Source organism: Alosa alosa, chromosome 22 (genome assembly GCF_017589495.1).
Source record: "Alosa alosa isolate M-15738 ecotype Scorff River chromosome 22, AALO_Geno_1.1, whole genome shotgun sequence".
Classification (NCBI taxonomy): Eukaryota; Metazoa; Chordata; class Actinopteri; order Clupeiformes; family Clupeidae; genus Alosa; species Alosa alosa.
In genome coordinates this window covers 5522121-5532120 of record NC_063210.1, presented here as the reverse complement: position 1 = coordinate 5532120, position 10000 = coordinate 5522121, and the positions used below count along the sequence as shown (strand labels likewise).

Sequence of the window (10000 nt, the reverse complement as noted above, 5' to 3'; positions counted from 1 at the left end):
CTCCCTCTCTTTTGGAACCTTCCTCTTTTCCCTTGATCCATCTACAATCCATTCATCCTCCTTTTTTTTCCTTCTCTCCATCCCTCTCCCTCTGTCCCTTTCTCTAGTTAAATGCTCCAAGGTGATGTCCTCTTAATTGCTTGTACAAGCCTGAGGGTAAAATGCATAGCCAGGTGGTAGCAGCTGCTCCTTTGGTTCTCTCTTTTTAGTTCATGCTAGCACACACACACACACACACACACACAGACACACACACACACACACACACAATCGTCCCTCTCTCTCTCTCTCTCTCTCTCTCTCACACACACACACACACACACACACTCACACACAGTGCACAAACACATTCATACTCTCATACACACACAACACAAACACACATACTGTATACACACACACAAACACACATGCTCTTTATGCTCTCTCTAACACACACACACACACACACACACACACACACACACACACACACACACACACACACACACGGCGCACAAACATATTCATACTCTCACACACACACAACACAAACACACATTTATACACACACACACAAACACACACGCTTTATCAACGGCAGGGGAAAATGCTTTCCGGCTGATGCCATCTGATGAGGCAGGATTTGATTGCCGTTTTTCCGGAATGATGTGTGACAGTTATTATCAGCCTGAATAATGTCATACATCTACTGAAATGGCAAAATGTGTTCAAGCTTCGCCTGTGCTGCTCATTTCCCTTCCATGCACAGTTAGCTGTACACGCTAGCTGTTAGCTGTCTCTCAGAATATGTCTGGGTTTGTTTTATGCTTGTTTGTTTGTTTTATTTTACAGGTTGTTGTAATGTATTTAGGGAAATGTCAATATTTTTACTGTATGTGACTGCGACTATAGAGGACCGTAGACAGACAGGTGAAGGGTATTTTTAAAGGTTTTTTTTTAAATATGTTGATTGTTCACACCTGCTCTTTTCAATTTGTCTTGTTCTTTCTGTCTTTCTTCTTTCCTTGAATTATTTTTTTCCCTTCTCTCCTTCCTTCCTGCCCTACTTTCTTTCTTACACTTTCATCCTTTTCCTCCCTTCCTCTCTCCTTTCATCTCTCTCTCTCTCTGTCCGTCCATCTCACTCTGTCTCTCTCTGAAGCCGTCTCTGTCTGCAGTTTCCCCCCATTACCCCGTTCATTATGAAGCCCTCCACTCTGTAATCATAGCTAATCCCCGAGATAATGGAGAGATCAAGCCGTCTGTATTTGCACTCGTTCCCTGGGAATGGATCACACACTGTCTTCACCCTCTCTCTGTCTCAGCCACGGTCACTTGTTCACCTCCAGTGTGCCAAGATGGCTGCTGACTCCACAACCAGAACTCAGCCAAGGGTGGGCCAGTCTCGGGCCAGACCTCAGCCTTGGCTAGAGTGTGCTGTTGCCTGAGAAGCCTCGGTCTGATGAAGACTGAGAAGAACAACCCAGCAGCTTGTCACACACTGGTCTGTGTTTGCACACTTCTACTGAGCTTGTGATAAACCCAAAGAGAGTGAAAGGCGAAGAACGGCATTTGAGAAAAGCAACTGCAAAGAAAGAAAAGACAGAAAGTTAACATGTAGCATAAATTGCATATGTCCCTACCCCTTGAACCCAATAAAGCTTGTTTACCCAGAAGCATTTTTGCGTCCCGCTGTTCATCTAACTGCACTAAAGAAATGCCACATGTGATCTGACTGACAGACTGGTTGTGTGTGTGTGTGTGTGTGTGTGTGTGTATGTGTGTCACACTCGTCCCCTTGGCCCGGTGAATCATATTTCCTCCGCCATGCTTAGCTTGGTACAGCCCGGCTCGCCGAGGCCTGACTGGCTAATCAGAACCTAATGAGATGGCTCCAGACACGAAGGGCATGTGCTCGACCAGAAACGACGCCACACATTCCGGAAATTTCACACACAAAACCCCACGCATCTGTCAGTGTCTGAAAAAGCCCTGTTGTGCCTGGCACAAGTGTCACTCTCATTCCTCTCTGCTGATAGTCAGAACTGTTTGTTTTTATTTCAGGAGCTGGCTCACGGAGTGCTTTTTTGGACGGCTCTTTATGTGCGGAGCTGAGTAGCCTCGTTTGGAAGGGTTTCAGGCCGCATTGTTGTGCACGAACAGCCATTAGAGTCTCCCCGTGTCTGTTAATCAGTTGCAGCTCTCCGCCTTTCCACTTCGCTCTCGGCTGACTGGAGCACTCGCTCCGAGGTTGTTAAGCTCCCCGAAGCAAATTCCTGTTTCACGTTTCATTTTGGCTCCTAGCAGTCTTTCTGTCTTTTCTCTCTCTCTCTCTCTCTTTCTCTTTCTCTCTGTTTCTCTGTTTCTCTATCAGCACATCTCTTGGCTAGTGCACTGCAGCACATCCAGGTGTGTTGGGCTGATAAATATTCATGAGCTTTTCATTTGAATATTTACATTACAATGCACTCCCTGCTCAGCCACCGGCGTTTGTGTGTGTGTTTTGTTTTCACGTCGCACGACAAACTCACACAGGAGAATTGTGGGATTATTGTCTGAGACAAGTCAATAGTCAGTCAACCACTAGTCCCTTTAAGCTGAACCGTGACCTCAATCACTGACCCTGGGCCCTGGGTGTGACCTCTAACCCACGACCTCTAGCCCATTGTGTCATCGTAATGGCAGTGTTTAGTGGCTCTCATTGCTGTTTGGTTGCTTGTCTGTCACTTTCACATTAAGAAGGCTAATAGAAGAGTTAGTCAATACAAAGGCAGTCTGTGACATCCTTCCTCAAATTCAAATTTTAATTTAAATTCAAACTCTGTCTTATAACGTTCCCTTCATGCTGTGGTGTCTGATCCTGTGATTCTCATTGCCTATCTGTCTAATAATATTTATATATTCACTCTGAGTTCAGTTTGTTTAGATTTTTTGATGAAGTGTAGTTTTGCTATGTTGAATTGCTATGTGAGGTCCTACAAAACAAGAAATTAAGCACAGTGTGATCTGCTTTTCCCATAACATTAGCTTTACATACGGTACATGAAACATTCTCATGATTTTTTTTTTATTCTGCAGTCTTCACTTTAATCTTGTATTTTTTCCTTCAAGTTATATTCTTGAGAGCTGAACTGGAAATAACTCCAGCTTCCTCAAAGCCTCAGAAGACTGATTCACCCAAAATGTCACTTCAAAGGCTTCGGTCAAGACTTATATTTCTCCTCTTTAGCCATTTTTTTTTTTTACTTTTAAAAAAACACACATTTGAAATGTAGCACAAGGGTAGGGAGTGTGTGTTGGGGGTGGGATGTTAAGGACAGCGCACCCAGTGTGAGGACACCAGAGTATGTGTGCAAGCATCGGTCTTTAAAAAAACAACCCCCTTTTGCCTTTCTAAATTTCTCTTCCAGCTACTTATTGTAAGTGCCTGGAAGATTAATGAGATCAATTTCAGGGGGAAAAAGGGAGGGGTGAAGGAGAGAGAGAGGGAGAGAGAGAGAGAAACAGAGTGAGGAAGAAAGTGAGAGAGAGATGGATTAAATGAGAGAAAAAGAGAGAGAGAGAGACTCAGTGTCCCCAAAACTCGTCCCTGACAAGCAGATTAAGTGGAACGACCCATTTTAGCTGAAAATGTGCCCCTCTTTCGCACCCACAGACCTGCGCCCACCTCCCCTCCTCTCCCCCCACCTCCACCCTCGCTTCGCTCCGCTGCATGATGGCTGTTAGGAAACGTTCCCACCCCGCTGTCACCAGGACAACCGCAGTCCACACCTGAGCAGTGGTTTGAGAGCCCTGCAGGTTCCCTCAGGCTCACAGCCACAGGGGCGCCGCACTGGCACACTTTGTGATAGAGGACAAAATTGCTAAATTACTAAATGTAGTATGTGAAAAACATACTAAATGTTTTACTGCTCCCGATGAAGAAATTCAGTGCTTGCTTTAAAATTTGAAATAATAAAAATGGTGGCACTCCAAAATAGGTACTTTTATTTTAATATTTTCTTCTGCTACTACTGAAGAAAATATTGAAAGAAAATAAAAGTACCTATTTTGGAGTGCAACCATTTTCATTATTTTGTAGTATTGCAATTGAAAAGTGCACCCATTATACAAGAAGAGGAGAACACATTTTTTGTGTATAAGGACATCGACTTTAAAAAATGGAAATAAAGGGAAACAATTATTATTATTATTATTATTATTATTATTATTATTAATTATTAATATTATATTGACATGCAATTACTTCAACCTTGGGTGACATTTGTAAGTCATCAAAGGAAAATCTTGGCAACTAAAATAGATTTAAATGGAAAGTAAATAAAAGGTAATTATCTCCCTTCATTCAGGCATTGTATTGATTCAGCCAGTGAAACATTGAGCCACTCAGATAAGTTGTTTCCAGAATCAAGTGTGACAGTGCTGCCCCAGTCCTTGAGAAAGGTCTTCTAATACTGACAATGACATTCACCAGAATAATCGTTAAATTGCGTTACTGTGAGGCATTATGCATATGTTGTAAAACATTACAACAGAAATAACACAGATAAGGTAAATATTAACAAATAAGAATATGTTTTATATTATACATATATTATATATATTTAATTATAATACATTACCGTATTAAAAATAGTAGTAAGTACACTCAGTACATTTAGTTTTTTTCTTTTACTCTGCCACTGGCCCAACCTTAAAGATCCTTTTTCTCAATACCCTCAGTACATCAAAACAGTGCAGGGATCTTCAATATCATTTTACAAAAAAGGTCAACAGCACCTCTAATAGTGTGCGTTGGCGTAAGAGTCCCAGCAGCCCTGGCTTCATCCACTTCTCCTGTAGCTAAAGCTCAGTGAGCGTGGTTCAGATGGAACGAAGGCCAGCCCCGACGCAAGGAGGGGATCATTCTGTTAAAGTTAACGCCACTGCCACGCTTGATTGGGCCCACCCTGCTGATGGGACGCAAGGGAGACACAGAGATGAAAGAGAGAAGGAGAGAGAAGGATTGAAAAAGAGAGAGAAAGAGAGGGCGTGAGGAAATCGATACGGCATAAATGGAGATGATGGATTCCTGGCGCCTAGTGCCAGAGAGGCTTGCTGCCTGCTTGCTCTCTCTCTCTCTCTCTCTCTCTCTCTCTCTCTTTCTTTCTCTCTCACACACACACACACAGCTGGCAACAGAGCTGTGAGCGTGTGTGTGTGTGTGTTCTGTGAAAATGCTGCAGATCTCAGTAGGGATACACCTGCCCCACTGCCTAGGAATGATAGAAAATGTCCTTTTTTGAAAATGAAATTGTGATTCAGTTAATCTGTAATTTAGCTGGGGAAAAATATGTACTATATAACATGATAGATTAATATGTATACATAAATATAAGCATTGAGACACCAGAGCCCTCTCATATTGAACTTCATGACAAGGTACAGAGCAAATGACTAAGGTGTCAGTACAATTTGTATGTGCATGTGCAGTTCGAGATATTTTTGTAGTATTTAATTTGTCATAACCACCCTTGATAAGGTTGATTTGCTGTTTGTTAAATAAGGGAGCGAGGGAGGAGATCAGTACACATGGGGAATTGTGGGTGTGGGGGGGGGCTGAGGCCACTTACAGGCTTGACCCCCCCCTTAAATTGAAATCGATTGAAGCAGACTACAGGGTCGTATAATAAAAGGGGAGGTTAAATGGGTGGATTGAAACACTCGCTCACAGGCTCAGATTTTGTGAGTTTGTGCGTGTGCGATATGCATAGTGGGGGGTGGGTTGATGAGTAGGGGGAGTGGGGAGAGGCAGGTGCAGGGGGCTGAAGGGTGAGGGGCTGGGGGGGGGCTTAGGGGAGTTTGGGGGGGGGAGCTGATTTACCAATGGAATGAGAAGCAGGTCGTGCAGAGCTGCGTGTGTAATGTGACTAGTTGACAGGTATGCTGCCCTACCCTACCAAACTGATTACCCCTGCTGTGAGTATCACAGTCCCAGCATGTGAGGCGAAATGGAAGAAGGGGGATCTGTGTTTAGCTGAATTGTGTATTTATTTGGGGGTGGGGGGGTAGTGTCCAACGGAGCGGTTTGAACCAGTTTAAGCTGGCTCGTGCCCGACCGTGGGGAGGGTTTCATGCTCCATTTCCTCCCCATCCTCCCAATTTCCCCACATTGATCTCACGTGTGGTGCTCCTCATCACCACTATCTTATTATGACTCAATGAGTTACACAGATTCCATTTTGTGCTAGTGAACATACGCACGCATGTAATGTGCTCATGTCACTGCCAGGGGTCATTTGTGTGTGCCAGGCTGAAAGTGACAGTTCTGATGTTCCAACGTGAAGAGGTTGAGACAGGAAGTGACGGAGAGGAAAGGAAAAGAAAACCAATGAAGGGAAAACGGAAGGAACGGTGTTGTTGGGGTATAGCTGTTGTGACGCTAACCCTCGACCCTGCGGGGAGAGAGGAGGAAAGGAAAGGATGGAAGGATGGACTGGCGTTGTTGGGTCTTAGCCAGTTATAAAGGAGGAAAGGAAAGAAGGAAGGATGGAAGGAAGGAAGGCATTGTGGGAGCGTAGCTATATCCACGCGCTCTGATGCGATTAGCATGAGCCACAAACGGTGGTAATTAAACTTCTCTCTGTACCCACGCTAATCACCAATCAGAGCGCTAATCAGAGAGCGGGGAACGGGGCCGCCGCAATCTGCAGTCATCGCACTTTTCAATCACTCACTGAGAGAAGGGGGAGGTAGGGGCGGTTGGGAGGCACATGGGGGGCATGGGAAGACAGGACAAAGGGATGAAGAAGTAGAAGAATAGAAGAAAAAGGAGAATGATAGACAGAGAGGGAGGGAAACGGAAAAAAGAGAGAGAGCATAAGAAAAGAAACCGTGTTGCATAGTAAGCGTAAAAGCTCCGGAGAGAGATTGAGAGAAGGAAAGAGTGAGAGAAGAGGAGAGAAGCGCTCTTAATAAGTCCTGATTGCTGTTAATGTGCACGGTGGATAATCGCTCTGGAGGAAAGTTTCACCTCTGGAAGATAAAGAGCTCTTTAATTGAGTGAAGGAAACGCTTACTGTAGGACAGACACAGAGATGAGGCGCCACCGGAGCAAGGAAGCGAGAGCCTGAATGTCACACATGAAAAAAACGTCCCGTCCTTCTTCTCAATCTGTACAGGGATGGAGACAATATCTCTGAAAGTGGCGCTAAGAAATTTACTTTTTTTTATCGTGTTACTGTTAAAGTTATTCAATCACCAGCTTCAGAGAGCACTGACGGTGAACAGCTCAAAGTGATTTGGAGTCTCTACATTATTAATGCAGTTTAAAAATAATTCTGTTATGAAAGATTGCATCTAATCCAGTCATGCCATGCTGCTCATTGACATCATATCAAGATCAGAGACACTCATTTGTAATGTAGAGCTCAAGGTAATGTTGCTTCTAAATGTGTTTCCACTGGGAACTGCAGTCTAGTCTACCTGTGCTATTATACTTTGTTTGTGTGTGTGTGTGTGTTTTAGAGTGTGTGTGTGTGTGTACAACACCAAGTACCAAGTACAACCCATAAACGCTGGCAGTGGGGTCCCACTGATTAACAAACCTAAACTAATATAGATTGACTAATTTGCTTCCTGCTTCTTCTTTCAACAGGAAGTCCCGCCCAGGGAAGCCCCCTGCTGGCCTCGCTGTCCCTGCCTGGCCGCCCCCTACAGCCCCAACTGGACCTCAAGCACTTCCTGCCCCTCAGGGTCAATGGCACGACCCCCCTCAGCCTTTTCCCCAACTTCAACACGGTCAGTGGGCCTGTCGTGTACCTCTGTGTTGGTGGAGATTGCGTTTGTTTGTGTGTGTGTGTGTGTGTGTGTGTGTGTGTGTGTGTGTGTGTGTGTGTGTGTGTGTATGTGTATGTGTGTGTGCTATCAAGTATGTAAGAGAAATATAGACAAAGAGGGTGTATGTGTGTGTGTGCGTGCTATCAAGTATGTGATAGGGGTGAGAAAGATTGTGTGTGTGTGTGCGGGTGTGTGTAGAGAGAGACGGTGGAGAGAGACTAGCCCCCAGCATGATGTACCACATGTCATAAAAGGGGTCAGAGAGGTTGCTTCAAGTGTGTGTGTGTGTGTGTGTGTGTGTGTGTGTGTGTGTGTGTGTGTGTGTGCGTGTGTGTAGGTTCAGTTGTAGTTATGATGTTTCACAGTTCCGACATGAAGCCAGAGTTTTTTTTTTTTTATTCTTTCATCACCTGCAAGTGCACAGTATGTGATGGTGTGCGCGTGTGTGGTGTGTGTGTGTGTGTGTGTGTGTGTGTGTGTGTGTGTGTGTGTGTGTGTGTGTGTGTGGGCTTGTGTGTGAATAGGTGTGCTTGTATTTGTGTGTGTGTGTGTGTGTGTGTGTGTGTGTTCTTTGAAGTCTCAACCCTCACACACTGATACCCCCTCGCTCAGACGTGAGCGTGTGGTGTCCTGTCGGTTTTGTGTGATTAGACCGACTAATGGGCAGCTCATCCCCACCACTCTCAGGCTTTAGATGGGGACCAGCACTGTACCCCTGGCCCACAGGTGACTCTGGAACGAGACACGTGGTCATTGCACAGCTCCTCAGAATGCAGCAGAAAGTTTTATTCATTTAAATGGGCCTTTTGGATATTCCTATTATCTGATATTCCTTCTTTGTGCATTAAGGTCCTGTTTGTCCTGTCAGTGGTTTATTCATTATTCCTGACAATATTTTCTTTTTCAAACTATCATCATTTGTTTTTATACAACTAATTAAACTCTGATGACCTATGAAATGTACAGTACATACAAATTCTGCCCAGTACAACAACAATAATCCTAAATACCACATTACAGTAGTTCAATTCTACAGCTCACTCTGAGACTCCAGTCACAGCACCAGGTGTAATTGTCTTGATTTGGACTTGGGATGTTAGAGCTCCTCCCACACTTATAAGGTCAACAACACTCAGCCTGCACATGAGCATGCGGTTATATTCACAGAAAATGTCTTTTCACACTTAGGATTTATTTTTTCTTTTGTCACTATTAAACAGTATTGCATCTCAGATATTTTTTTAATTAGAAGCTTAAAAGTAAAAGTTCCATAATATAACGCATCATTAAATGGTAATTATTGTTTGGGAACTGTCAAATTGACTTGTTGGGAGATATCTGGGCATCTATGCAGTCCAGAGAACAAACAAGAAGAGACTGCAAGCAAAGCAGGATGGGAACTTGGGCTAAAGGCCTTCCTCTAGTCCCTCCAGCTGATTCATGTTACCTCTCCGTGAACCCAAGATGCAGTCTGGGTTTGCACTGATTAAAGGAGATGTACTTAAGGAATGCATACTAAACTTAAAGTGACATACAGTTTATGGATTAGTCCACTAGTCAATATTTTAAAAACCTCTAAATTACTTCATCAGCTATAAATTAGGGTTAATAATTAAGGATATTTTTAGAGTTAATGAATGTGCCCCACACAGGAACCTGCAACCCACTGGGATGTTGCATTTCTGCACGTTTGAGATGTTGCAGATCTGTTGCTGACAGGATCACCATTTTAAATATGGACCCTTGTAAACAGCATATTGTAATGCGCAAAACTACAGCCAAATGGCTCTTTACTCTCCCCTGGGAGCCCATAATGATGCCTAAACTGTTGTTAAACATCACCTGCCTCTATGCTACGTGTGTGTGGGGGACTGGGAAAGTAGCAACCGCATTGTGTGCGCTGTAGGCTACTACTGCACTGCTGTGTGTGTGTGTGTGTCTGTGTGTGCGTGCACATTTATATGTTAATGCATGAAACGCATTACGAAGGGTGGTTGTGTTCTTTTGTGAGTCACTCTCTCTTGTCTCTTCATGCTTGTGTGTTTTACGTAAGCATGCAGTAGGGGCTCCTCATGCAGCAGAGCGCAGTAGACCACTGCAGCCAGCCACGTCATCCCACGTCCTTCACAACACATTAGTACTGGCTAGCAGCCATGTGTGTGTGTGTGTGTGTGGGGGTTGAGAGTGATAGAGAGAGAGA

The 10000-nt window shown here is 44.2% G+C and overlaps 1 protein-coding gene across 4 annotated transcripts in view; it reads left to right on the top strand.

Annotated features, from left to right (window-relative positions):
- The window catches only part of znf385c (zinc finger protein 385C), a 126749-nt gene that overhangs the window by 96492 nt on the left and 20257 nt on the right, over positions 1-10000 (top strand). For all 4 annotated transcript variants that reach the window (XM_048233741.1, XM_048233739.1, XM_048233740.1 and 1 more), the window contains one exon: positions 7619-7761. In XM_048233741.1, the coding sequence (XP_048089698.1) occupies positions 7619-7761 (143 nt within the window). The remainder of the gene's footprint in view (positions 1-7618; positions 7762-10000) is intronic.